Source organism: Balearica regulorum, chromosome 8 (assembly GCF_011004875.1).
Source record: "Balearica regulorum gibbericeps isolate bBalReg1 chromosome 8, bBalReg1.pri, whole genome shotgun sequence".
NCBI classification, from domain to species: Eukaryota; Metazoa; Chordata; class Aves; order Gruiformes; family Gruidae; genus Balearica; species Balearica regulorum.
The window spans coordinates 19330595-19358497 of record NC_046191.1 but is presented as its reverse complement, the minus strand read 5'-3'; the positions used below and the strand labels follow the sequence as shown (position 1 = coordinate 19358497).

General features: G+C 37.6%; 1 protein-coding gene across 3 annotated transcripts in view; it reads left to right on the top strand.

Annotated features, from left to right (window-relative positions):
* The first annotated feature begins 2257 nt into the window (after positions 1-2257).
* BCAR3 (BCAR3 adaptor protein, NSP family member) overlaps positions 2258-27903 on the top strand; it is a 61567-nt gene continuing 35921 nt past the window's right edge. Inside the window, exons 1-3 of one of the 3 annotated variants that reach the window (XM_075759941.1) lie at positions 2258-2378; positions 9142-9469; positions 23576-23615. In XM_075759941.1, coding sequence (XP_075616056.1) covers positions 9150-9469; positions 23576-23615 — 360 coding nt within the window. In that variant the 5' untranslated portion in view covers positions 2258-2378; positions 9142-9149. Of the gene's footprint in view, positions 2379-2450; positions 2841-9141; positions 9470-23575; positions 23616-27903 lie in introns of those variants that run through there. The other 2 variants (XM_075759942.1, XM_075759945.1) reach the window with 2 other exon arrangements.

Genomic DNA, 27903 nt, shown 5'->3' with positions numbered 1-27903 from the left:
GTAGGTCATACAGGAAATGGGTCAGAATACTAGAACTGAAAGTGTAATCCAGGTATGTCAAGTCCTCTTTCTGTATTCTCACCATAATTCCATTTTTCTTGCACAGGACATTAGTGACACATTGTGGTGTCCAAGATGGGATCACAGTCTGATAGGTTTTGATTGCTTTCTGCTCTCCCTGCCCCTCCCCACCCTCCCCCTGGTATATTTTGAAGAAAGATTGTGCCTGAAATATCCTACAGGAAATCTCCATAGATTGTCACTTGTGGCAGTGAAATTCTGGAATATGACACTGTGCCTGAAACATTTCTGGTACCTCTCTGTCCTCAGTACTTACCTGCTTTTGCACAACTGGCGATGACAAAAGCAGAGTGCTATCAGCTATTTGAGATTTTCTAGCTTTCCTAGTTTATCAGTGGCTCACGACATTTGGGGAAAAACTTAACTGAAAAAAGATTGGAGTGAGATTTTGTTGTGCATTTGGGCCTCATTTTATGTGAAATTGCTTTGAATTTTTGTCCTAGCACCAGTGAGTGAGTCATTTGGGAATGTCGTCTTTCACATTTACTTCAACTTTTCGGTTTTGGAAGTTGTTATTGTAAAAGTTGTGTGGCAATACCAGCAGTGCTAATGCTTACCTACTGCTCATGCCTACCTTAAGGAACCAAAGTGGGGTTGCTATGGGAATGTCACTTGTGAGCTTCCTTTACCTTGGTATATTAGATAAATTTAATTTTCTGATCTTCTGTCTCCTCTTACTGCATATTTGAGTACTCTCTGCCTTTGTTTTTTGTCTCTCATTTTATACTGAACGTCATCTTACTTGAGCTTTCTTATGCAAAGATTCTACTCATATCTATGAAAATACTCATAGTTTTCCAAGAACTTTCCTCTCCTACTTCTGCAACATACACGATGGCTAAAGAATCTTGTCTTGATCAGATGGCTTAATTTTTTTAAAAAATCATTTTGCTGTAAGATATTTTAGATAGCTCAGATTGCAAAATTCAGTGTTCTGGACAATGCATAAAAACCCAGACTACAAAGAGATAGATGTCCTAGTTATACCCAGTACCCAAATAAGTCACTATGGTAAGTCACCGTGTGGAATTTTAATCCTGCTATTGTCACCGGATGTAGCTTAACTTGTTTGGAGTGAGAATGCCACAGTTTCATTTATTTTTGATGATTGGGTTGATAGTACGTAGAGGTCCTGGAAGATGAATAATCTGCTCCTTAATGATATTTATTTAGATAGTTTAGGACCGCAACATCATGTGGTCAGGCTCTGAAGTACATACATTAGAAGCAGCTATTAAAGCTAGTCCTGATAAAAATGGAGAGAGAGTGAAAGGATTAAACCTTAGAGTGAAATGAAAATAGCGCATGAAGAGGATCTCCCAAAACAGAACAACCATACAACTAGTAGGGATCAAATATTTGTCAAAATCAATTAAATGCTTGGTTAGGCAGCGAAATATTTGCCTCTGGAAAGCTAATGCCAATAGGATGGCTGTGAAGAGATTTGCAGAATGTTGGCTTATGAATTCTGACAAGAGGGAAAGAACAGTGTTATCAAAATTGCTTTGGACAACTGGGATAACTGCAGCAAAACCAGAGAAATGTTGGCCAGGCAGCTTGAAAAATTGAGCTAACAGGGAAGAGACAAATACAGATTTGATCTAGACAGTGCTTTAAATGTCAACTGAGTGTGCCTTGATTTCTATTTAAGCAAAAGCCCTTTGGTTGAGTCAGTGGTACAGCTGAAGATGCCTGAGGTAATTCTTTAAAAATTAATGTTCTATTTATAATTATCTGATTGTTTTAAAAGGTATACATACAAAAGGTTAACTAGCATCTATTCTGTCAATAAGTCTCGATCCTTTACAGCTATTTGACTCTTTGTTTTAGAAAATGCCTTTTGTCTCACCAGCCTGTTGCACAGATAACTTCATGTAACACGGGGGGAATGAGGGGAAGTCTGCTAATTGTAAGTAAATTGTGTGTGTAAAGTATGTAATAGAACCTGAATTATCCGTGAACAGGATGGATTTAGGAAACGGTTAATTTTTGCCGTAGTACTAATTTGGGAGACGAAATTATGGAAGTCAAGTTTTCAAATCCATGGAAAAAGGGCAAGGAGCGGTCACTGCATGTAAACGACTTGTGTGTCGGGGGTTCGGCGAGACTCAGCCTGAATAGCCTGCGGAGGGGTGTGGTTGGAGAGCCGTAAATCACAGCTCGGCGCTGGCTGTGCCGCTCACAGCGCCTCCGGCCGCGGCGCTGCCTGAGCTGCTGCACGCAGCGCACGGCCGCGGGGGGCTGCGGGGGCCGGCCCGACGCCACCTCCCCGCGCCCGCCGGTGCCGCGCTCGCCAGGTGAGTGGCGCCCGGGAGTCGGTCTCGTTTGCTGGGGTGAAAACGGGAGAGTCACTGAACTAGGTCCGTACTTTCGCGGCCCGCCTAGTGAGCGATAAGGCGCTCCTGGAAGGCTCCGGTTGAGTCACCCCTAGTTTAGTTATCGTGAACTGCTCTTCCTTAGGGCAGGCTGGGGCAAGCGTACGCGCCGGCTTCTACCGCGGTACGGCCCTGCCTTGGGCTCTCTCGAGAACGTCCCAGTTCGTTTACTGGAAGGGCTCTGGGCTGCTGGTTGTTGTGGGTCCGGCCTTCGGCCACCCCTTCCTCCTTCCCGGCTGCCCGTTCCCCCCGGCACCGCCGCCTGCGGGGCTTTGCAGCCCCGAGGGACCTGGACGGGACTCGCTGCCCAGAGATCATTTGGCTGGGACAAAACCTCCAACTAAACGCCAGAAAGCCTGGAAAGAAGCAGCAGTGATCAGACTGGTAACTCTGGGGAGAGCGTTGTTCTTTCGGGTAGAGAATGAAAAGCTGGGTTTGTGTGTGTGTGCCTCTGTCCCGCCACCTCTGTCGAGGCAGGGAAGGGAGGAGCAGGGCAAACCCTGACCCTGGCGGCGGTTGACTTGCGGACTCCTAGAAGTACTGTACCTGTGGCAGTAACTGCTGAGAGATTTGATACAATGCTTAGGTTTTATAGGAATGGAGCCCATGGAAATCTATTAAATATTCTTTAAGTATAAAGCATTGGTGTCATCGAGATACTTCACTGAGTAGAGAGAAAAGAAATGCCGTGTCTTTTTTTTTTTTTTTTTGTCAGTTAAAGAGGATCATATATAAAAGTGCTTCTTTCTGTCCAAATTTGCAATTTCTGTAAGTCGGTATTTAGTTCAAAGTAATTAAGCCCATAGTTACTGCTGAAAAGGTTTTTTAAATACTTCCTTTTTAGTTAGAGTGGGTTGTTTTGTGGGTTTTTTTCAGTAGTCGTGGGAACAGAGGAACAGGCAAAATAATAAATGACTTCCTATACTAGAGGAGGAACAAAAGCTTGTATTTTGAAGCATTAGCTGAAAAACGCTTAGATTTGACTGTAACCTTGGTGAAGTCCTCTATTTCTGCCAGTAAAATGGGGAGAGAATGTTTATTTCAAGTCAAGGCTTCATACCATTCAGGATTACCAAGCTAATTGGTGGGGTGCTTAAGTTTCTGAGATAATTTCATAGTATAGGCCAAATGAGGAGGTCTCTACTTATTATTGAATCTTCTTCAATGATCACTTTTTCATGGCATTTTTATAGATAATCAAGGCATTCTACGTATGAAAACTCATGAAGAGACATATGGGATTTATCTGTTTCTCTCATCTCAAAACTGAGAAATTTCAAAGATAATTTATTCTGGCCCATGTGCTTTGTGTTGCCTGAGAATAGTAGTTATAACATTTTAAATAGATTGTCAGATTACAGTGCAAGGATGTGTGGGGAATGGAAATTGCATGACATATAGGAGAGAGAGAGAGAGAGTGAGCAAGAACAGTTTGATAGCACTTCAAGACCCTTTGGAAGCACTGACCTGGCTGTAATCTTGTGGGGGGAGTTTTTGATGTTTGACAGGCTCATGTTTTTTCTGATAGTAGCTTGAAGCCTTTGAACTATTGCGTATGCTTTCCTCAATCTATTTCTCCTTATCATAATGGGCTGTAGGTTCTTGAACATTAATATTCTTCTCAAAGTCCTGTGACCTGTTTGCTATAGCAACTACCACATCAGTTTATCTTCTTTAAAAAAACCCAACCAAACAAACAAAAAAAAAACCCACAACAGAAAATACAGGTTGTAGAAAGCTGCTTCTAAGCCATTTTGGGACCAAGAATCCTCTCTTTTTTGTTATACTAATGAAGAAGACTACATTGCTTCTAGGGAGACAATTAATATGAAATCTACCTTGAGTTTATAGTGGCTATAGTTTTAACTGTATTTTTTCCTGTGATATGTTAACTTTAGTGGCTTCTCAGTCATGCTTTTTCTGTTTCCCTAACTTATTCTCTTACTACAAAAAAAATAAATCCAAGGAAACTGACCTGGTTTTTGTCCTGAACTTGACTTTCTTCATCATTAAGGTCGATCACTTTCATTATTTCCCATGTGCATCTGCATAGTGCATGCAAATGTGCCAAGTAACTTAGCAGGGAGAAAAGAGTAATATTATCTTGCACTCACTGTAATTTATTGTTACTGGTTTTGAGGGAGGGAGGGCCACTGGGTGGGAGGAGGCTGTGAGGAAATTTGCTGTGTTAAAAGTAAGTAGAGTTTTCACAAAAGTTGACTCCATCTTGTAAAGACCTGAGAACATAAGGCAGTTGGATGTATTAAAACCACATTCAAGCCTTCTTGGCTTCATAGCATATATAATGATACAGACATGGTAAGACTTTAAGTATTCCATCATTGGTGATATGTTAACACCAGGTATAGACTTCAGAGAGTTTGATCTAACAGGGAGAACTGTTAGAGATCACCCAGACTGCAGATCAGTAAGACTTGGAGAGAAGTGTGAATCTTTTAATGTCCAAAACTGGTTTAGATATAACTCAGAGTTTTGAGATAGCTTGAGAGTCTGATTTGGAACTCTGAAATTGCTTTTCTCTTTCCTTTTATGATGTTTCCATTAGCATGAGCATGTACAGCCTTGGACTGTTTGTTAGGCCATTCCAGAATCTCTGAGGCCGAACTGGAGATTTCCCTTTCCTTCACTTCCCCTCCTCCAGTGGACTGAAACAACAAAATAGCAGCTAGTGACACTAGTTGTGTTATGTTGTGGTATGGAAAGGGCACTTATTCCTATACCTGTATCAGGTTGAACAAATCATCAGAATGCTACTTCAAACTGTGTGAACATCAGAAAGTTTTCACGAAGACAAGCTGAGCCAGAAAGTTTGTAAAGCCAAGACGTGAGTAGGAGGATATTTTGTATGTTGTTTTGGGGAAGTGAAGGTTATTTGTTTCATTGTTCATATGGTTCTTTTTTGTTTTGAGCAATGATGTGAAGAGATGCACATCCCATTGGATTAGAGCTTGGTGCGTGTTTGGTCTTGCCTACCAGATACATATTTTATTCTATGTCCAGTCTCATACTGTTTTCCTAAATACCATGTTGATTTAAAGACTTTGTATTATCTCACCCTCATTTGTAACAAAAAACAGGATGTCAGAAGTTACATGGAAACCCTTCGTGCCCTCCAATTCTCTGAATTCACAATCTGACTCCTGTCAATTTCATTCCTATATACTTTCCCATATAACAGACTGAAGAAAGAGAAATGGCACTCTATATATAAATACAAATTCACCTAGCCTTTTAACATTATATTGGCATGAGTCAATCTTGTTTGCATCTAGTTAGAGGAAATTTGTATGACTTCCAAAGTGCTCTGTTTTCTTAGATGCTGCATTTTAACAAATAGGAATGTGTACCATTAAATTTCAGTTCCTTTTGGGCTATCATTCTGCTATGATGGCAGATGTTCAAAGCACACTGTCTCTTAGGAAGTAAAATTTTCAGGGTTTCTATATCTAGTAAAGTCAAACATTCTTTGAATCATATGCTAAAGTATTTGAGACATTCCAGAGTCTTCAGTTGAAGAGGCTCCCTCCTTGCAGTGTTTATATTCAATACAAGAAAAATGTATGGATGGTTTGGCAGGACTTTTGTTACTGATCTAATTGTTGTAGTTCTTGGTTTACATTTATGAAGAAAACATAGTAGAGCAGCAGATAGGCAAGCAGATATATTTATGGGTAGAAGTTAGCAGACCTGTTGTGTTGGGGGATGGGGGTTGTTTTGAGGGGTTTTGCAGGGAGGATTGCTTGAAATATTATCAAAGCTTCTGTACACGCATAATTGTTGCTAAGTGTCTTGCAAGTTTTTGAATGTAGATATTTTGTACTAACTTTGGAACTCTAACTTGATTCCTCAAAACAAAACTCAGGCGTGAATCTGAGGATTGGGTATTGAATTTGTAAATTATGGGATGTTATAGAGAGTGACTTAAATGGTGCAATGATTAGGACAAATGAGGGAGTTTGGTTTTCTTTCTTAAGAAGGGCTTCTTTGGAGGGGACGTTAAATGGAAAATGCGGTACTTCAGACAGTCATTGTTTATTTGTTAAATTCTCAGACTATTGGATTGGAAACCTACTGTATTTCTGTAATAATTATCCTGTGATTTGGTTAGGAGAGGGAATTCTCAGCTTGCTTTATGGGTTCTCAAACATGAAGTGGTTGACAGTTTACTGTCTTTGTAAGCCTATTGTGGACTCATCTGGTATCAACTGTTAAAGTGAAGCTTTCATTGGTTTTGATACCCATTTGCATGAAATGTCATGTGTTCCATTTCAGCATAGTGGTAATGTTGCAGGAAAGCCTAAGAAAAATCTCTCTGACTGGATAACCTGCACTTAAATAATCAGAATTCAGAGATTTTGGAGGTGTTTTTTATAAACCAATGAGAAAGTACATCTATTAAGTGCAGAATCTCAGCAGCCCCAAAAAGGAGAATAACAACATGTATGTGCAATATGAGCAAGCTACCCTCCAATTTTTCAGACTCTTTATAAATGATGTTTGTTGCCTTACTACAGTAAACAGAGTTTTGAGTTTTCAAATGATTGTGTGAATTCTAAGAAGCTTTTTTTTCCCCCCCTCCTACTGTTTAAGTTTGTTTTTATCATTCTTCTCTAATAATAAAGCTGAATTTACTGGAAACAAGCTCTGTCAGTTTGCTTCAGCTATATTTGCATTTTAGAGCTTCCTCTCTCTGGAATAGGAAGCTTGTTTTGCTTAGAACAATTGTAATGGAAAAACTGATTTATTTAAAAAAAAAACAAAAAACCCAACTCTGATTATTTTGAAAATAATTATGTGATATTTTTAATACTAGCCAGCAGAAACTCTGTCCTTAAACCACATGACAAATGGAGAGGTGATTTAGTATTTCACATCAAGAGCCCATATGGAAGATTTTTTTTGTGAGAGTGTCGTTTGGTTTCTTTAGGATTTCAATTTCTATTTGGATCTGTGTAACTAATAATGTCAGTTCTTATTAATTTCTCAACCCTTTTCTATTCTTTTCAACAAGAAACCTGACCAAAGTCAGATTCTCTCTGGGCAGAGATGCTATTTCCAGAGGCTTTTCTACTCTAGTATGTAGTAGCTGTGCTCAGACAGAGCCTTGGCAAATTGCAGATGTTAAAAAAAGGAAAAAAAATTAAATATTGTTTATCATCTGTAATTAGTGAGTATTTATTGTAGGACCTTCAATAAGGGAGAAGTGGGAAGAGATTTGTTGTGGAAGCCTGGAAACCTTATGTGAATCTCTGCAATGCAGCTGACAGGAAATGGCAGAATTCTTCCATAAATTTGAGATCAGTTTTAGTGTTACTGTAACACTGAGCCTGTTATGATAACCTCTGAGTAGAAGTAACAGTAGTTTCAGTGCAGCAACACTTTCATAGTATCTGTGATGCTGAGGCTGGAGAAGAGCTGGCTCTGTAGTCTTCCGGCTCCCTTTGAATTTTAAAATTTTTAAATTTAAAGGGAGCAGGAGAACTATAGAGCCAGCTCTGTTTTCTTTGCAACACCTGTGCATTCCCCAAAACCAGCGGAATTCTTGTGCAGCTGTAAGCAGCTGACTTCCAGGCTGCTGGGCCTTCAGGGTGCTACTCTTATTTTTTCAACGTGACCAAGGTCAGAACAGATTCTCCCTGCCCATAACTGTTATTTCCAAAAGCTTTTCTGCTTTCTGCTTTCATATCAATCTCTGCTGTTCCTGTGGCTTTTCCAGGTTTTATAGGAGGCATCTGGTTGACCACTACCTAGGTTAAACAATGTAGGACTGGCTGACCTTTAGGTCTGTATGTATGTTCCATAGAGTGGCTTTTGCAGGCAGATATAACTGGATAGAATAAGGCAGCCTGTCTTCTGTAATATAACACTATAAAGTGAGCACAAGGCAGCATTTTTTGAGGAACAGAACAGCAACCTGTTAATGCACCTGAAATGTTTGTTTCATGAAGTATTTTGCTCACGATAACAGAAAAAAACCTGTACTGTATGGCAGGCTATAATTGATTGTACAAGAGACTGACAGCTATGCAAATCCCTAATGTCAACAATGCTTTGAGCCAGCGGGCTATGCATGCTGAAGAAGAGAATCCCGGTAATCTGCTCCTGCCCTTATCTCTTGGGTAGAGCCCCTTAGTTTACAGCCTGTTAGAAATATGTGACCAGTTTTCTGCTAGATTTATTACTTGAGCAAGACTCTTCAGATACAGTTTTTTCCTCGCAGTATGCTAACTACCGGGCTTAGAAATATATTCTTCCAAACCAAGCTGTAGCATGTTTTTTGTCAAAATGTTCTTAAAACTTTGCTTTTCATTAATGATTCAAAGTTGATGCCTGAGTCTTCAGAGAGTGTGAAGGAGCAAAAAAGAGGAACTTTGTGGATAAAAAGGACAATTGCTCGGGTCCTACTCTTGCATGTGTCTCCAGATCGGTTGTTTTTTGTTGTAACTTTTCACATGTATAAAAGTTAATATACACATGTGCTTGATGTGCAGTTGGGAACAATGTGACAGGATTATAATACAGGCTACATCTTGAGGTATCTGACTGCCTCAAAGCAAAGCAGAAGTTTGGTTCTAGATGCCTTTGTTAGTCATGCTATTTAACTTCCATTAAAGTGGAGGCTTTAATGATTGTGCTATGATAATTCTTGTTTTTGTTTTTCTAGCACCAAAAATGATAGCTGCAGGAAAATTTTCAAGTCTTCCCAGAAACAGCCCAGTGAACCACCAGTTCTCGTTAGCGTCTTCCATGGACCTTTTGACCACTAAACCTTCGCCAACCGAGCATCACCCAGACTCCTTTCAAGAGATCTCTATCCATGGCACTCTCCCCAGGAAGAAGAAGGGGACAATTCCCATTAGGTCTTGTGATATGTTTAGCCACACGGGAACATTGCCATACACCAGAACACACCGGCAGCAGCCACCTTTTGCACAGGATGTTATAGAAGAGTACCCTCCGCAAAATGGAAAGAGCAACAAACTCCATGCCAGGTACCTTGTAAAACCTTGATTTACATATGTTTGTTGCATAAGAATTATTACGCATTTTTCTAGACCTCTAAATATCCAGTTATAGGTGCAGCTGTTTATTATAACTCTGCATTCTAACAGAGGTTCATTTTTCTCCCTAGTACTCAATTTAGGTCTTGATGGAAGAAGCCAAACAAAAAACAGTGTGAAACACGTGTGAGGTGGGGAGAGGGAGAAGTGAATCTGATGTATAGATTTCAGGAATTCTGAAATTTCTTTTTTTTTTTTTTACTTACTGAATAGCTCAGGGTGCAAAATAATTTTCCTTTTGCAATAAGATTAGTCAGTATATGGGTTGTTAAATACTCACGCATGTTTAAAATACTGTTCTATGCCACTCTTTCTGTGGGATCTAGTGATTTGGATTTTTAGTCTTTTGAAATCTGCGTAGTTTTTAAAAATAATTTTTAAGGACCAGGTATTACTTCTGAATGTTTAAAAGGTATAGCATTGCATGTATTATTCCTGTGGAGGAAACTTTTAAAAGTCACTGAATTGCTTTGAAATGACCCTTTGCATTGTTCTAACAGAGCAGTTTTAACCAGGAAAGTCAAACTGGTTAAACTTGGTTTTGATTTGGATTCAATGCTTATATGGATGGAGTGTAGAGGAAAAGAATGAGTGGCGTTCCAGCTGCCTCAAACCTAAGAGCTACACATGAGTTATTTTTCTTGAAGATTCGGTGGAACCCAGCATACACTGAGATAATAGCAAATTATCCCTGTTTATTATTAGGATTTATAGTTTTGCTGTGTCCATCACTGTAAGATTTCTTGTTCTCAAATCTTTCGAGGGAAGGACAGTTCTAATTATGTGGGTGGGTGTATGTAGAGTAGTTTTTGAGTGCTTTTTACTTATGGCATACAGGATCAAGCTTTCTTCTCACTTGAAACAAAGTCTTTCTTCTCTATACCCCGTTCACTTTGAAAAAAAAAAGTATTCCTCAGGCACTGATCTCTGAGATGCACCTTCTTACATGAACTGGCTTTTTAACATCATTTCCTCCTTTGATTTGCATACTGTTAGAGAACGCAAGCAGCCAGGGCCACTGCCATAAAGAGAATATGGTGGTATACATTTGAAGTTTTATCTTATGTCTTCCTTCTCAAGAGCAGTCAGTAAACATGATTTGCAAGAGATATTTTCTTCTCTTGAGAGACCAAAGCCTCCATATTAAATATATTTATGCTTGTAACTGATAACATTCCTTGTTTTGTGAAGAACACTTTTGCACAAGGAATAAGAGTAAGAACAGAATGCTTGAGAGGAAAATAGCAAGAAGTTCTGCCTGCTCAGAATTAAAACATGATGCTTTTGAAATAATAAGAGATTCAAAGGATGTCGTTAGTGCAGCCTGCTAATAGAATTTGCGTTGTCTGAGTCGTTGCAGCAAGTACTGTTCCTGTGTTTGATCATCCAATTGCTTTGCTAAAACCCACACGGAATGCTATGGTAACAACTTCTAACTTTTGCTTTCTTTAATTTTTATGATTGATCTTTATACCTTCTGGTCCCTGACCAGACAGCCCAGTTGTGTTAGAGCAGAAGACACTACCAACTGAGCAAATATATCACTTCTTGAGTCTTACTGGGATGACTCTGCACCTTTCATTAGTATACTTAAAAGAAAATTGAGAGAGTAAGTTTGATTTTCCTGTGGTAAGCATTCTGCCGTATATGCTAACGTATATATTCTAATGCTTACACTCACATCCAAATTAGTTGGGACTAACAGCATAGGGAAGTCCATTTTACCTTATCAAAGTTTTACAACAAAACCTTATAATACTTTTGTTGCTGTGTAGGAACTTGTGAAATAGTATAACATTATATGGATATTCTCATTCAGGAGTAAATCAGTCTTTCATTGCTATAATGCTGTTTACATTAAAAGTCTGAACAAACATTTAAATCAAACTTTTTCATGATGCATCGTTCAACCCAAGTGCTATATTTGATGTCAGTAGACCAGAACTAATAGTCTAATTTTAAAATTTTAGTCTAGTTTTAAATAGTCTAATTTTAAAAACATAACTATGATAACTTTTTCAATAATTAAAAATGAGTAAAGTAATCTTTAATTTATAAATACAGAATGAATAATTTTGTGGGACAAAAAATAAGCCAAAGCAAGGAGAATAGGAAAAAGGTAATGAATTGTGTCATTGCCTAATAGAACTCCTCTGGTTTCCAGAAACTTTTCTCCAGTCTTATATTACAGCTACCTAATTGCATTACTCTGCAGCCAAGACAAAGTGTATGTATAGTAATTTATTTGTAGGATTATATTCTGTCAGGATTTTTACACCTATATGACCAGAAATAGTATGTCTTTATGGAATTTCTAATATCTTCTGGTTTAATGTGGAAAAATAAAATTCTGATGTACAAAAGCACTTTTCTAATGTTGCAGTAACTAATTCATGCATTTTCAGGGGGGTAAAAAACCGACCAAAACAAAATACACAAGAGATGAAGTGTTTTCAAACCTGAGAGTCACTACTGAAAACTTGGAGAAATTATTTTGTCAGCTTTCAGTACAGTAAAGTTATGTTCTATTTGATTTGGGAATGTACACGTGTGCTAATTAGTTCAAGGGGGGGAAAAAAATCATTCTCGAGAAGGCCTATATCTCATTTTTAGAGCCTCTTGGAAATAATAAATGGCCAAAGTTAGAAGCAGTTGAGCTCTTGAAAGTTCTTGAAAGTTATTCTTATTGGCTAAAATAAGAATTCTCTCTTGAAAATGAAGAACTTCACTTTTCTTCACTTTCAAGAGAGAATTCTTATTTTGACCTGTAAAACTGTAAAGGTGCTTCTGTGCAATATTCTTTATTATCTGATGTTGACAATTGAATCTAAATAAAGCACAACTGGAATTTCCCTTTGACACCTAGTTCATGGGTTACTTTATTTAGTTAGCTTCACCTTATATTATGATACCTTTATTTAAAAGAAAATTTGTTCAAATGCATATCTGTTGCTAGAACCTGTAGTCTTTTTTTGGACTGTGTTTTGTGACTGCCATCAGGAAACGCAAGCTCTTTTTAATTATTAAAGTTTCACGTTTGTGTGGATGATGAAGGGGGTCAGGCCAGACATCTTTCTTGCTTTTCTTACTGAGACCAAAAATACCTGGCTGTATTTGTTATATCAAATGCTTCACTTCACCATGCTGATACTCATGGTCTTGTGCAGCTATCTTAACTAGTACCTCTTTCAGGGAAGTAGAATAATTCTTGTTTCTCTATTCTAGTGTTTTGGGAAGGGTACATGTTCTTCCACTCCACCTCCAATACTTTCCTAGTTTTCACAGGCAATGCTAGCTCAATTATATGCTTAATTTTAGACTGTCTGTAGATCTTACAAGGCATATTTCACTTCAAATAAATGAATATTGGAAATGTCAAACTTGCTTCAATTTTTCTGTGACCAAGCGCATCAGAAGTCTGCAGTCCTTATTAGGAAGGTTTGTTGTACCTACATTTGGGCAAAAATCAGAGAGATGATGAGTCATAGCCTCATGTTGTTAAAAGCACAAACTTGAATTTACACTGAAATTAAAAATAAGTCATCTTTATAAATACACAAAGCATAATTTTGTGGGACAAAAAATAAGCCAAAGTAAGGAGAATAGGGAAAAGGTAATGAATTGTGTCATCAGAAAAAATGATGTCACTTGGAACTACCTGTGCACTTGGATGATTATATTTTTCTCTGACATTCCAGTTTAACAGACTTGTGACATTTTCATGCTTTTTTTATTAATGCAGCCAAATATCCCTCAGATAAACAAGACCTAAAAGTAATGCAGAACTAGCACTACCACAGCAAGTTTGAATGTAGTGATGAAGGCAGCTGTCAAAGACTAATTTCAACATTCTACACCATTTCATTTGGATGTCAACAGTACCCACGTAGTCTTGGGTTAAGGTAATAGTTGTCTCTGTGGGTCTGGTACTGGCTCTGGGACAAACATACTTAAATGTTTCCTCATTGTAGAGACTCAAGGAATTTCTGCGGGTTGTTAAGAGGATGGAATGGAGCAAAAGTTTTTGCAAAGAATCTTTTGCAAATATTCCAAAGCAAAAGTAGATTCCACTATTGATACTATGCTTTCTGTTTCATGAGGCAGTGTGATTGCGAGACAGCACAACAAGTAGTTGCTGCTTGGATTGTCTGGCAGCTGACAGCTATACTATTCCGTGTTCCTAAACTTCCTAATAAAAAATAATCTAACAAACAGTTTTATAAAAACTAACAGAGTCTGATTCTAAAAGACCTGTTTCTCATACAAGGCTTATGTTTTGTTTGACTTTCAATAGGGTTGCATATATATTATTCATTATGGGTAAGCCAATCCACGTATCAGGGAAAGGAGAGAGAGGAGCGTAAGACACATTCTGAAGGTTTTTCCTCCAGATGGCATTTTCAGTTGAAATTAGTGTTTTTACAAGACACACAAAAATCCATTCCATAGTCATGGGTGCTGCTGCACGTATTCTTCAGTACTTAGTATAGAATAAACGTGAACAAAGATTTCTTTTTTTCCGTGGTTAGAATATTCATAGCATTTCTTCTTATGTGGATTCTCGGACTAATAAATTTTGAACCTCATGCCACAGATTTCCTCTTAGCAAGTTGTCATGAAGGAAGTCATTCCCTCTGCTGCCTCTAGCCACTTATTTTTTGAAATTATGAGAAAAATACATTTTTGATACTCAACTGTCAAACAGGTCATTGGTTCCAGAGTTGTTTTGTGGGGAGAGAAATAATGCAACTGATATGATAGTTTCAACATCGTGCTCTTTGAGAATCAGGCTAATAAAGATGTGATCTTCACAATCAGTTTAAAGCATGATGAAGGAAAGAAAAAATGTGCTCCTTTATCAATACCAGTAATTCCTCTATTGAGTGCAAAGTAATAGGAAAAAACCCCCCAGCCTGTATTCCTGTTGAAACAAACAGGCTTCACAACAAAGTTAAGTGAAATTCAGTTTAATAACAGCTCTGATGTGAAATTGTAAACTGTCAAGAGGCCAGAAATAGGATCCAAATTTGCACCAAATTGGTATTGTTGTGTTTTGTTGTTTTGGTTTTTTTTTCTCTTTGTGATGATTTGAAGGAATTTAATATAAATTTCAGGATGGATAATCTAGCACAGTAGTAAAATCAAAGCTAAACACAGTTTCTTATGAAATTGGTTAATTTTTTATGCATTTTTTAACACGCTTGGTAAAGCCCTTAGTGTTTCATGTGAGTCCAACTCAGACTTTTTAGTAGAGATACTTGACTGATAAAAGTATATGTATGAGACATTTAGCATTTGATGGAAAGAAAGATGAGTTAGTTTTGTTCTTGCCCTGTATGTGTAGTGTGGGCTTCTTTGAAGAATAAAACTTTGGATATTTTAGCAGAAACTGCATGGTCACACATTTGCATTAAATCACTGTCTTCCCTCTGCTGACCCTCCCCTAGGAAGTGTTGAAGTGCACCATCTGCCAGAAATGATCATTCTAAGTTTTCATGCTAATTAAAGCCTTCAAACAAAGTTGACATTAATTTACACTGACTGTTTCCCATTATACAGGATGTTTGTGAATATATGCTGGTTTAATTCCTGTTTACTAGCTGTCTTTACAGTAACCATTTAATCTGTTCACACTTGCAAACATGACTTCTTATTCAAATTCCTTTCATTGTCTATACTGACATTTCAAGAATAGAGTCACTGACAAACAGTAGGACTGTGCTGTTGGAACTGGCTTGGAATCAAAGTACTTTGTACATTTCTCTAAATTATGTATAATGCCTGGGATGCTTTGTTGTATCACTGTTCCTGAGAGGTTCTGACCTACCAGCTTCTCAGAATTAGATTTTTTTTTCCCCCTCTCTGTTTTTAAAGCTTTGCTTTTAACTGTCTATATATTTAGAAGCATATGGTTGCAACTACAAAGCTATAATTTTAATATTTTCTCTTTTTCTCCTACCTTGATTCTGTGTTTTCAAGCCTTGTAAATTCCTGGATATGCTGATAGTCCTGAATGCGATTGTAGCTACAACACTACTACTCTTTTTATGTTGCTACAAACTATTCTTTTTTGTAGGTAGTATAAAGGCATAACAGCTACTTTTTACTCTACCAAAATCTCAGACGTGAGCTGTTCATATCCAGCTTTTTTTTTTTTTTAACATGGTTTAGGAAAAATCAGGAAAAAAAAAAGAAAAAATTAATCTGGTGGGTGTGGGGAGGGGTGAGGGGGCAGGTTGTGATGAGCTTGATTCTTTCACTGAGGACATGGGCAAACCAGTAGCTCTAATGTCTTCCAATGCTCACTGAACCCTGTTGCAAAAGATGAAAATGTGGCAAATAATCTGTAAACTAAATAGATTAGCCCGAAGTATCTATGTACAGACACTAAGAACGTGGTTAGTTTCTGTAGTTTTGAAAGTATGATAGGTGTATCCCAGTGTATATTTAGACAGACTTTAGACTTAATTTGAGTACTGGTCAGCAGACCTTTTCCTCTTGTTTTTCTATGTCAGTGTTTTTCCCCATTATTTCAGATAAAGTGCTATCATCTAGCATTGAACTTGCTGCAGCAGAGAGTTATTCTAGAGTAGATTAATTTATCTGGTCATTTAGGATGTTCTGTACTCCTCAACATTTCTGATTTTCAAGGCTCTGCATGTTTAGCTGGGTGTGACTTGCATAACTGTCCAGCGGAAAAAAAAGAGTTCAATTTTAAACTTAACTAGCACTGCTGACATTAATAGGGTAACTTCATCATCATAAACTTAAGCAGGCTCACTGTCCTCTGCAGGACCTTGTCCTTGGAGGGCAGTACATTTGGAAGTTAGCAAGGTGTTAGTCTTGAGGTATAAAGCCATTAATGGCTGGATTTCAAATATGGATATAGAATGCAATGTAGTTCTTCAGGTATGAAATCTCCAATATTGAAGATTAATTAAACCTGAGTCCTTCAACTTCTGAGCAGAGGACATGAAGTACCATATAGGATGGACACAGTTGTATCATTGTTTGAAAGTAATTGTGGGATCAGTACCTTATTGTTAATGAATTACTTCCCAGGTAAACTTGGGCCCAAATTTCTCAGAGCCTGACCAAAACGAGTGTTATTTTTTAAAAACTTCCCGAAAACTTCTGTCTTTTCAGGCTGTTTCTTCTTTGGGCATAGGACACTGTATGTAGTGGAAAGTTTCTTAAATTACTCCTTCTGTCACACCCAAAGTTTCTCTCCTAGCTGTTCTGTTTCCTGGTCTCTTTTGTAAAGGTTCTGGAGAGCCCTATTCACTTGTACCAAGTACAGTATCACTTCCTCAGCTGGCCTCCTTTCCACATGTGACCATTTATTTTCCTTTCCACCACTTTTATGCTTTAAATAAAGATCCACTTTCCATGAATACTGCAGGACATAACAGTATGTTGGTACATATGTCTAATAACCAACAATCCTACAGATAAATGTGCAAGTGACTATTTTCTTTTCAGTCCCTGAATGAAGATAGGTAGGAAGCACGTATCAAAAAGGCAACTACAATTTTAAAATACCTTTTTTCTCACTTGCACTTGGGTACTTACTTTTAGTAAACACTTTTCTTAATCAGGGCAGCAACCATTTTAGAGATCTCCTTCTTAAAGATACAATAAATCAGAAGAGACCATGACGATATTGTACTACGATAACTGTCCTTATATTTTTAGATTATGATAGGCCACTTCTATATCAAAAGTTTTACCAACTGCCAGGCACCTGTTAATCTGTCACCTTCTGGGTGAAACTACCATTTGTAGCTATACTTCTTCCTTTCAGCAAGAAGTGTTAGCATAAGATATCCTGCATTGCAATTTCTCCTATGCTAGGGACTGATATATTTTTTTATGATAGATGGTGAGCTACCTGCTGTTCTCTGCAAGTATTATAGAAGCTACAGTCAGTTCTTTATAACTCCTCTTCTTCTATACCCTTGTTATCCTTCTTAATACATTAAACTACTTTGTTACACTTCACAATTTGTTCTTCTTGAAGGTATTTTCAGTCTTTCTGTAGCTGAAAAAAAGTGTAGAGCCAGTGGATTTTTCATGTCTGTTCTGGTTATGAGATAATTTGACACTTCCACATTTGAAGAATTTCAGCTACTACTGCAGAAAACCATTCGCTGAGCACAGAAACATAGATGTGCATGAAATTAAAACCAAGTACCCCTAACATTTGCTAACCAGATCCAATAAAGGAACAGTACATCTATGCCTGTTTTTGCCACTTTTTTGTGCTAAGGTTGCATGTTCTCGGAGTTGTGTTCTGAGCTTGTTGCATCTCACCAGTGCAAACTTGTCAAAATACAATCTATTCTGATGTGGGAGGCAGGGAGATGAGTGATCAATTGTAATACGGGATTTTAAATTTCTGTCGGTTAGGAGGAAATCAGTGAAATTGAGTAGAATATCCCCAGTGTAGTTAAATGTCATATAGGGGGATATATTCCTAATGCTTACAATATCCAATGTAGAGAGGCGTTTGATGCAATGAGCTTCTTAAATAGGGAATAGACAGGGAGGACAGTTCTTCTTCCCACCATCATCTTATTCAGTACTATAGCAAGGGATTAACTTTGTTATGCCTCAATCCAAATACACATTCCTGAAAGACACATCAGCCAAATGACAACCATGCTTTGTGAATAAACTGTACCCAGATTTACATGAATTTCAGATAAATTGATGGAGTCTGTGATTCTACTGAGCATTTGTCAGTCTTTTGGGAATGTGCATATTCATTGTGCAAGGTTTAATTATTTTTGAAGACTTAGAATTTTGTAGAGCTAGATTCTGCATAACTACAGCAACTAAAGCACTGACTGTAAGGAGTTACCAGCTGAAGGTGTAAGTCAGCAGATGACAGCACATATATAGAGCAGTTTGTAGAAACGGTGACCATTTTCTACAAGCTGCCCAACCACTACTTTCACAACATTGTAACTCTGGGACTCCAGAGTATTAAGGAAAATAAAGCAAAAAGAATGGGGGTGCCTAGTCTGAGCTTTTGAACAGGTTGTAGAGAGCAGTACTGTATGTGGTGCAGAAGTAGAAATTGATTTGGAAAAGGTGGAAAAAATGGGGTAGATTCTTTGCTGTGATAGGTAAAATGAAGCAGGTAGGGATGTGCAGAAGATTGAAGTGGTAAAAGTAAATGGCTGTAACGTTATCTCTGCAGGAGCATTCTGAAGAAATATGAATGAATTGAGATTTAATTTAATTCAGAGAAAAATACATTGTAACTTTTCTTGAGTTTTAATTACTGAAGAGCCCCTACTGTCTTGTGTGAACTGCAGGTCATTACACAGTTAGTCATAGCAGTTTGCACTTGTTTCCACTGGTGTTTGAATGACTCATGTCAATGGTGTTGTGCAGCTGTAGAAGGGTGGAATGGCCTTAGGAATGTGGTAGGGGCATGTGTGTGAAGCAGAAGCTGCTGGAGGATAAAATCACTGGATCTTTTACTCTAGTTTACAGTACAAATAACATCAGTCTGCAGTACATATACTTAAACACAGTATGTCTAGCATGCTCAAACTTGCACCTTCATACTTAAGTAGCAGTGTATTTCTTAAACCTACATAGATGGAGCGATTTCAAAGACACAAATTGAAGAAGGCATTTGATCCCATCTGGTCTCTTTATAGCAGTTCTGTCTGTGTAAGCAGCCATGCAACAGCTTGGTACGTTTGCAGTTTCTCAGGTTCCCTTTGAGCCTGTACTGTCTCCACTCTGATTTGGTGTTGGCACTGTTGAGAAGATGTTCTTCTGGGCATCGTTCTTTCAACCTAGTAGAAAGGAAACGCTTTTGAAAATGTCCCCAACAAAGGTCACTTTAAAATAAACAAACAAATGTACTTTCATACATCAAGTACTGGTGATGTTTTTCCCACAAGTACATTTACAAAAGTGTAGAGTAGCACAAAGCTGCTTCAGGGCCATTCAGCAGTTTCCATCACTGTAAGAATATCTGTATAATAGTTGAATAATGGTGAGGATTTGGACATCTCTGATAATACTGTTGTGTCTGCACTTAAATTTTGTTAAAGTTATCACAACTGATTTATAATTGTGACTGATGTGCATGTGAGGATGCCAAAGGCCTGGAGAAAGCAGATGCCAGCTCTAGCTGTATCTTGAAGAAGTCTACATATAATACTAATCCCTATTTTCTGAGAAGTTATGTTGGTTCTAACAGCATTCAAAGGTATCAGTACTTGCTCGTAGACAGTTGCTTCCACCCAGTATGACACCAAATTCTTCATTGTTGCAGCAGATACTGTTTTGGGGAAGAAGAGGGAAGCAAAGGAGTAGCTCCACATTTTCTATTTCCTTGTTTTCATCTTTTTGTGGGGTTGCTGGAGCTCCATGCCTGACTTTCAAGCTTAGTGTATTTTCTTGGCAATATCAGTAAGCAACCCGTACATGCAAAACCCCCCATAATTCTAATAAGAATCTTGTAGCTGGACTGAATGAAGAGATAGTTTCCAAGGACTAGTAGGGAGAGATTAAAGGGTTATATGCCTGCAAGATCAGCCAGCAGAGAGGAAGATGTTGTCAGATGCCAATAGGGATGCTCTATAAATGTGTTTCTGGCTAGGACAGCCTCAGAATGGTGAAGGTTAAGATTGTGATGACTAACTGCTTTCTTTTAGTGAAACAGAGGATTTACATTACTCAGGAAAATGGCTTAATTACATGTGTGCTTTTTTTGCCCCCCCCCCCCCCCCTTTTTTTTTCTATGAGCAAAAAAAATGCTGGAAAGGGATTTTGTTTTGTCATGAAATGAGGTGATAGTCTGGTAGCAACACTGAATATTTGAAATGGGCATGGGACTGTGTACGCATCCCTTTCTTAAATTCTCTTCTGTGACAGAATGAGTATGAAAAGAGCACAAAGTCAATACTGTGTGTCCTGCTGCAGCCTTTACATAATACCTTACCTTGAGGTGTTCTGAAAACTTATTTATTCCAGGTTACATCTTTCTGCATTAAATGTTCTTTTTATCTCAATGGAAGTATGGCTTATCTGATTATTAGGAAGCCAAAATGTGTAATAAAACCCAATCTGTGAACCCACAGTTTACACAGTAATGGTTGACTTATGTGCAGACTCTGTTACATACATGTTGTAGGTAAACGGATGCAAATGAATCCATCTGTAAAGTCAAGCTTATTATGAAGATAAATATTAGCATTATTTGAAATGTAATAAAATGTGATGAAAGATGAAGAACTTACTATTATTGAAACAAACCTTCAGTTAAATTGATTTGAGAGATGGCAGAGCCTGCAAGTACCTTTCATCTGATCTGGTAGTTATCTAAAAGTATTAATTTTTTTTCTGCAGATCATCTAATACAAGAAATGTGATTGTGGGTTCACTGTTTTTATTAAGATTCTTTGAGAGGGAAAATGAAAAGGAAAAAAAGTGCTTTATATTTTTCTTAGGTTCCTGACATTATAGATTTCCTTTGCTGGGAGCATATGGCATAAAGGAGCACATCATCATTGCTAACAGAGCTGAGATTCAGGAGTTAGTTTTGTGATCTAGTTATTTGGGCTAACTGCTTAATCTGTTTTTCTGCATAAAATGTGGTGGAATTGAGTGACAGGGAAATACAGTAGTTAATCTTTACTACTAGTTACTGCACATCAATGAAAGTTACCTTTCCTTGAAAATAACTTCAAAAAAATTTCACAAATATGAAGACTTGGACAACAAGGGAAGATGGGGAGAGAGGGGTTGATCGAGTAGGAGAAAGATATCTGAGGTGAATAGGGCTACAACAGAAATGTCTTTATGTATAACCTGTGCTTGTGGTGAATTGCAGGGTTTCCTACATTTTGTTGTGTAGCAGCCTACCAGATTAAATATTATAGCACTTGTGAAGAGATTTGTTAAGCCATCCATTTCCTAAAGCCAACATTTTCAAAGCACTTTTGTCATGTGGATGGTGAAGGAAACGTAGGTCACTCTTTTCCCCTCTCTCTTCTGGTTTTCCTGCTTTATATAGCAGTAAATAGACTGTTATGTCATAAAGCTTTTTTACTTCTTGCATTTTGCTTTGGCTTGATCTGTCCTAAAGATCTTCTGTCTTGTACCTGATGATGGTAACAGTAGAGTCTGTAGCAAGGCTAGTCTGCAGGAGTGGAGTTTGTAAATGCAGACCATAACAAAACGTGCTCACTGCCAAAGCAAGTAAGTAAACTAGTTGTTAGCCTTGTTGCTCAGGTTCGTTATTTTGGAGTGTGTTGCATATGCAGTGCTGGTAGACCCGTTGTCCTGAAAGATTCCACAGGCAAGTGAAGAACTAAACCGCAAAGCTTTTCAGAAGCATTTGATACTGACTTCCCGCAGATCATTTGAATGTGAGAAGAGTTCAGCCATGCTTAATGACTTTGCTGAACTGATTAAGACTGGGATTTTTTTTTTTCTTCCCAAATTGTAAAGTGTTGAGAAAGAAAACTTTTTTTTCTGTTTAGAAACTTCCTTTTTCTTTTTCCTCTGTGCTATGCCTCTGTTTTCTATCGTATGCTTGCACATATTTTACATGCATACAGTTACCAAGCTGCCCCTTCTATGTCTATTGCCTAGGAAAAAAAATCTATTTCCATTGAATTTGGCAGCATTATTATTATTAAACTAAGCTGGGAATGGAACTTGACCCTTGATAAATATTGGGATAATGTGAAACAGTAACGCATGATACAGCCTGAACAGCTGAGCACCATAATTTATGGGCAGGGTTACAAAGTGGAAGGACTCTGTTTTGCCTCTGTATAGGTACTCTGGATTAAAAGCTGTTACGGAACAAGACTAAAAACTGAGTATAAAATAATGACTTAATTTCAGATGATACTCAATTACAACAATATACAAAAACAACTTAGGGAATTTAGAGACTGTATTCTGAGTTGGTTGATTTCAATGTAACCCCGTTTCTACATATCTGAAGCTGCTTAGTAGGTTTCCAGTGTTACATCATTGTAACAACTTCCACCAAACAGGATTCTGTTTCTAAATTTATGGGGCGTATGTTGTCCATGTGGCAAACTTGATTGCTATAAGAAGCTCCTGACCCCTCTGTAAGTTTGCAAGGTTTTCATTGTGCCTGTTACATGTTTATATTTAAGGTAGCACCATGTATGTTGTCCCAGGTTCTGTAGAAGGGATCCAATCATGCACTGCAAACTCTGTTAACCTGCTAGTTCTCAAACAAAAACAAATATACAAAAACTTTGAAAATAAATGTTTATTTTTATTTCTCTCTGTGGAAGGACTTGTAATTGATCACAGGCTTCTGTGCCCTTTGCCATCTGTATGTATAGGAAACCTGCAAAGAGATCTTTTCTTTTTTAATATAGGGCAATGACTTGATTATCTGGCTTTCAAATTATGATAATTTGGAGAACTTTTTAGAAGAGTACAAGAACCATATTTATTTTTCCAAATGTAAAATAAAACATTCCTCTATTGCAAATCTATGAATTCTTTGCTTTGTTTATATAAAAAGTGAATGTTTTACTTTCTATTTTCTTGTGTTAGCAATGCTCTCCTCCTCAATGCTATCAGTAGCAGTAGCTTAAATGGGAAAACATACAAGCCAAGAAATAAATTTAGAAGCCATTGAGAGAGCTCTCTTTTAAATTTATTTCAAATTTTTTAGGTGGTGTATAGGTATTTTCATCCATCTGTTGAAATTTCAAGGTTGTTTTTGCTTTGCTAATACTGTATAATTAACTTTATTTCCCAAATTAATTACTAGTGGCTCCACTACCTGACCCTTCTAGAAGAAATCAGTGGTTTATATATTTGTTAAAAAGTTAGATAGTATAGGCCATCTATAACACACCATTTTTAATGAGGATTTTGACATGACCTAGTAGTCTATTGCTCATATGAATGCATTTCTTCAGTATGAGATTATATTTGGACTCACCATTTGTTTTTTTTGTTTGTTTCTTTTTGTGTCCTTTCTTCCTCCCTCCTCGCCCCTTTTTATTACAGAGATCGGAATATTCTGGATTCTACTCTGGAATATGTTAAGGTAAGGTACCATTTCTTACCCTCAAAATATTTTGTTCAGTATCTAACCAGCACTGCCAGAGCATTTCCAGTCATTTGTAGTTCAATAGCGTTTCTGTCTATCTTTTTCTACAGAAAAACTAATTATATATGTCAGACTATTTTTTGCATGCTTCGGTGAAATACTTGTGGGCATTGTGCTTTGGGTGTAGGTTGTATTTTTATATTGGGGCCTCTTTTCAGTTACATGGTGACTACCTATGATCTTGCTTTTGTTAGCAGATTAAAAGAATCCATATTTCTTGCTTATGGATTTACTTATGGGAAGTAAAGGAGCACATCTGAAAAGATCATAAAAAATGTCAGATTTAGGTTTATAGTTTTAGCAATATACTTACTAACCTTACAGTTAAAAATTCACTTCTGGTCCAAAAAGTAACTGGAATCCTGGCAAAATTATAAGTTCTGTTTTCTTTTTATATAAGATCAGAGTGCTGAAAAAATACATAAATGTGTATTTTGTTAAGACTAAATAAAAAATACTCTGCAGCATTCATAAATTTTATTCAAAAATCAGTCCTGGATTGGCAATATAGAAACTTTGGAAGAAGCCTTAGGGCTATGATTCTGTACTGAGAATCTCTTGCAGTGTTGTAATTTCCACTGAATTAGTACCTTTCAATGTGTTTCATTTAAGTGAATATTATTTTTCAGAACCTTGAAAGAATCTGGCTTCTATGTCATGTCTCTCAACAGTGGGCTTCTTTAATTGCTGGGATTTGCTCCCTGTCTTTTAGAAGACCCTAATCTTCTGAAAAGTGTCTTATAAACCCAGTGTCTCTTTCAGTTTTTCCTGTCTGTATCCTTGCCTTTAGTGAACTATGCATTTGGTCGCCAGTTCATGGGTATTATAACAGGAATTCTAGACAGGAAATCTTGAACTACAGCTTTGAAAATTATGCAGAAATTGTTTTCTAATAAATATAGCCCCACAAAAGTATCTTATCCTTGAACGTAGGATATTTCTGTAGCTATTCATGTGGACAGCCTGAATTTCTCAGACACCTGAATTTCTGCTTCAGGTTAGAGTTTGGGTGAGGAAGAGACTGAGGAGAGTCAAATAGCTGGGTTCTGCTTCTAGAATTCTCTCTGCGGGTGTTCGTATTTGAGGGAAATGTGTGCCCAGATTAGGGTTCAGGTTGATCGAAGAAGTGAACTAGGAGAACATAATGCAGTATTGAGAGAGGACTGCCAAAGGAAAGTGCCAAGAATTAATTTGCCTGAAAGTGTGTGTGGGTCCTCTGCTGGACTTTCTGCCTAGGGTGGGAGTGGAGGTAGGAATTAGGGTTTGGAAGAAGAGAAGGAGAAGAGCAGGACACAAAAGTCTGGAAAAGGGGCTGCAAAAGGACTCTGAGGACTGCTGCTGGAATTCTGCTTTAAACAGTTATCTCAGTGTTGCAAGGTCCCTGGCCTCAATCCCAGCCTAAAGTTGGGATGTGGTAACGTAGCAGAGACAGAGAAGGCCAAGAGCCTTCTGAAGAGTACTGTAGAAGAGGGGATGCCAGAGGCAACAAAGTGGTGGACATGTTAATTGCTCTATTTCATTTACTGTGTCTCTTGCACTATGCTGTACAGAGTACATTGTTATAGTTTTAATAATATGGCCAAGTAGAAGGCAGAGGTTTCATGTGCCAATTCATCAATATGTGTGTCTTGTCTTGTTGCAGCAAGTTCTGTATTATAAATGTGGTTTCTGATCTTTTCAACTTTTCTAGTAGAAGCTTGTCTTGGACTCTTGTCAATAGCAGGGGTGCTAAGCATAGTTATTAAAGCTTTGATGTTGGGGAGGAAAGCCTGGGGAAAAGAGACTTACGAGGGAGAATAGAAGGTTACCATCCCCTTCTTTTCTCCTTCCTCTTTCAGTTTTTCCTGTCTGTATCCTTGCCTTTAGTGAACTATGCATTTGGTCGCCAGTTCATGGGTATTATAACAGGAATTCTAGACAGGAAATCTTGAACTACAGCTTTGACAATTACGCAGAAATTGCTTTCTAATAAATATAGCCCCACAAAATATTTTTTGGCTGTAAAAGTACAGGTTGCTAACAAAACCGATTCCACAAATGAATTCTTACACCAAAAAATGATCATTAATGCCAAATATAGAAGGACTCGCATCAATAATTTTTTATCAGTTTACTATGACTGTAAAAGATGTGCCTGAATTCATAACAATAGGATCTTGGAACCCCCTTTGTTGGCTTAAGTTTCAGTAAGTATGTGTTCTTTGTCTTCTATAACTTACCTTATGGTAACTATTATATTAATGCTTATAAATTTTCCAGATCCTTGAATAAATTATGATGGTAGTGTTATTCAGGTATAAACTGCAGAACACTGACCTACTCAAGTTACAAAGCTGAAAGAACAGATTTCTGTAGCATCTCACTGTGCTTGTACAACATTGCTGTTTGCACATCTATTTGACATCTAATGTGTGCATATTTAGTTTGAGCAAGCAGGGTTGGTGCCAGTTGGGTAGACATTGACAGATGTTGCTTAAGTGGTGAAAAAAACCCCTTTTAAATGAAGAAGAGATAGTAAGAGAAGAGGGAGAAAACAACATGAGCACTTTTAGGAATCCTATCTATCCTATATATTCAGGATACCAAAGTTGTGAGAGACAGATTCATATTTCTGATGCACAGGAAAATATAGTTAGTATTGTCTCTAGGCAGAGAAGTGTTGATTGACTGACTGAAAACACATATAAACTTGAGTATTAAGCATGTATGATGTATCAAGCATGCATCAAAACTAGCACTAGAACAAGCTAATTGTACACAGAGTATTGATACCGATTCTTGTTTCTCTCATCTTGCTGTAAAGAGAAGAGAGACTTTGGATTAATTTGCCTTGTAAAAAAATGTTTTATCTTGAACATAGTACATGGCACAAATTTAAGTTTTATTAGGGTAGTCTGGCTGCTGGTGGTTTTACCCAAGAGTTACAGTCCCAAGCAAAGTGTACTACGTCAGGGCCCTGAGGGCACTAATTGGCCTTAAGTATCCAGACCAGCCTCACTTAGGACCTCCACCTACACCAAATGAGCAAGGGCTCGATTTAAGCAAGGCAGTTTTAAAATAGCTAGATTTAAGAAGTTATATAAAAAGAGGAAGCTGGGCACAGAGCTGACCCTGCAACTTCACAATTGCAAATTAGCACTGTTTCTGCAGTGATGCATACATGCGACTTGAGTTTCTTGAGTCCTGTAAGAAAGATAACGAATACTTGTTCAGAGTGTGCTCCTGCTGGGGAGTGATCAACATCTCTTCAGAATTGGACTCTATTGTAAATAGAATGTGGAGAATTCATTCAGGTATAAGGAAAAGTAACATGGTTATTTTTTTGATTCAGTGTGCTGTGTTTCACAGTGAAAAGAATATCATAGTGTTTATTGTGGCAATAGTGACTACAGGTGTTGCTGTATAGGGCAGAGAGGTTGATGGTAAACTTAGAAGCTGACTATATCAATTTGCTTTTTATACAAACCTTTCCCTGGTAGTATCTGGTGACTAAAAGTAATGTAAATAATTCCTTGTATTTAGAAATATTCTGGGCAGAGGAGAGGCAAAATAAATTGGTTTTTTCTCCTGTTTTATTCTGTTCAAGATACAAGACAGGAAGCGCTGATTATAAAATTAATCCTCTGAAGTTGTTTTTTTACCCTGTAAAGGTGTATTATGGTTTTTAATACTTGAATGTAAATTACAGCTCTCAAATGGCAGTTTCCTGCATCTTGAATATTAATGTATTAGTTCATTCAGTATATAAAGAGAGCTAATTATGCAAAAGCAAGTTCTAAGGAGAAAAAAAAAGTAGTACTGATTTGCTGGAGTCTGAATACTGAAGTGTCCCTATGGCTTCAACCCTTCCTTTGTCTTCACAGTATTGCTGAAACCATGGTCACAGTTAAATGGCTCTTTCAAAAACCCTTTTACGGTAGAAGAGACAACAAGCCAGACTGCTTTGAGTAAGGCTGCTAACCAAGTCATGAAAGAGATTTACAGACACAATAGCACGTTGTACATTCTGTGAGATTTTTACAAGTTTTATGAGCCAAATAATAGATCCATTGGTAGTCTCAGCAGGTTCTTCCCACACCCTGAGTCTGTACATCCACAAAACAGACTCCTGCAGGGAGAAAAGATCAAGTGTTGGCAGCTTTGAGTGTGTCAGGGAGCTTCTTGTAAGTCTTTTTGATCAGATTCATGTGAACTGAAGATAGCTTTCTGTCCCATTCCTATTCAC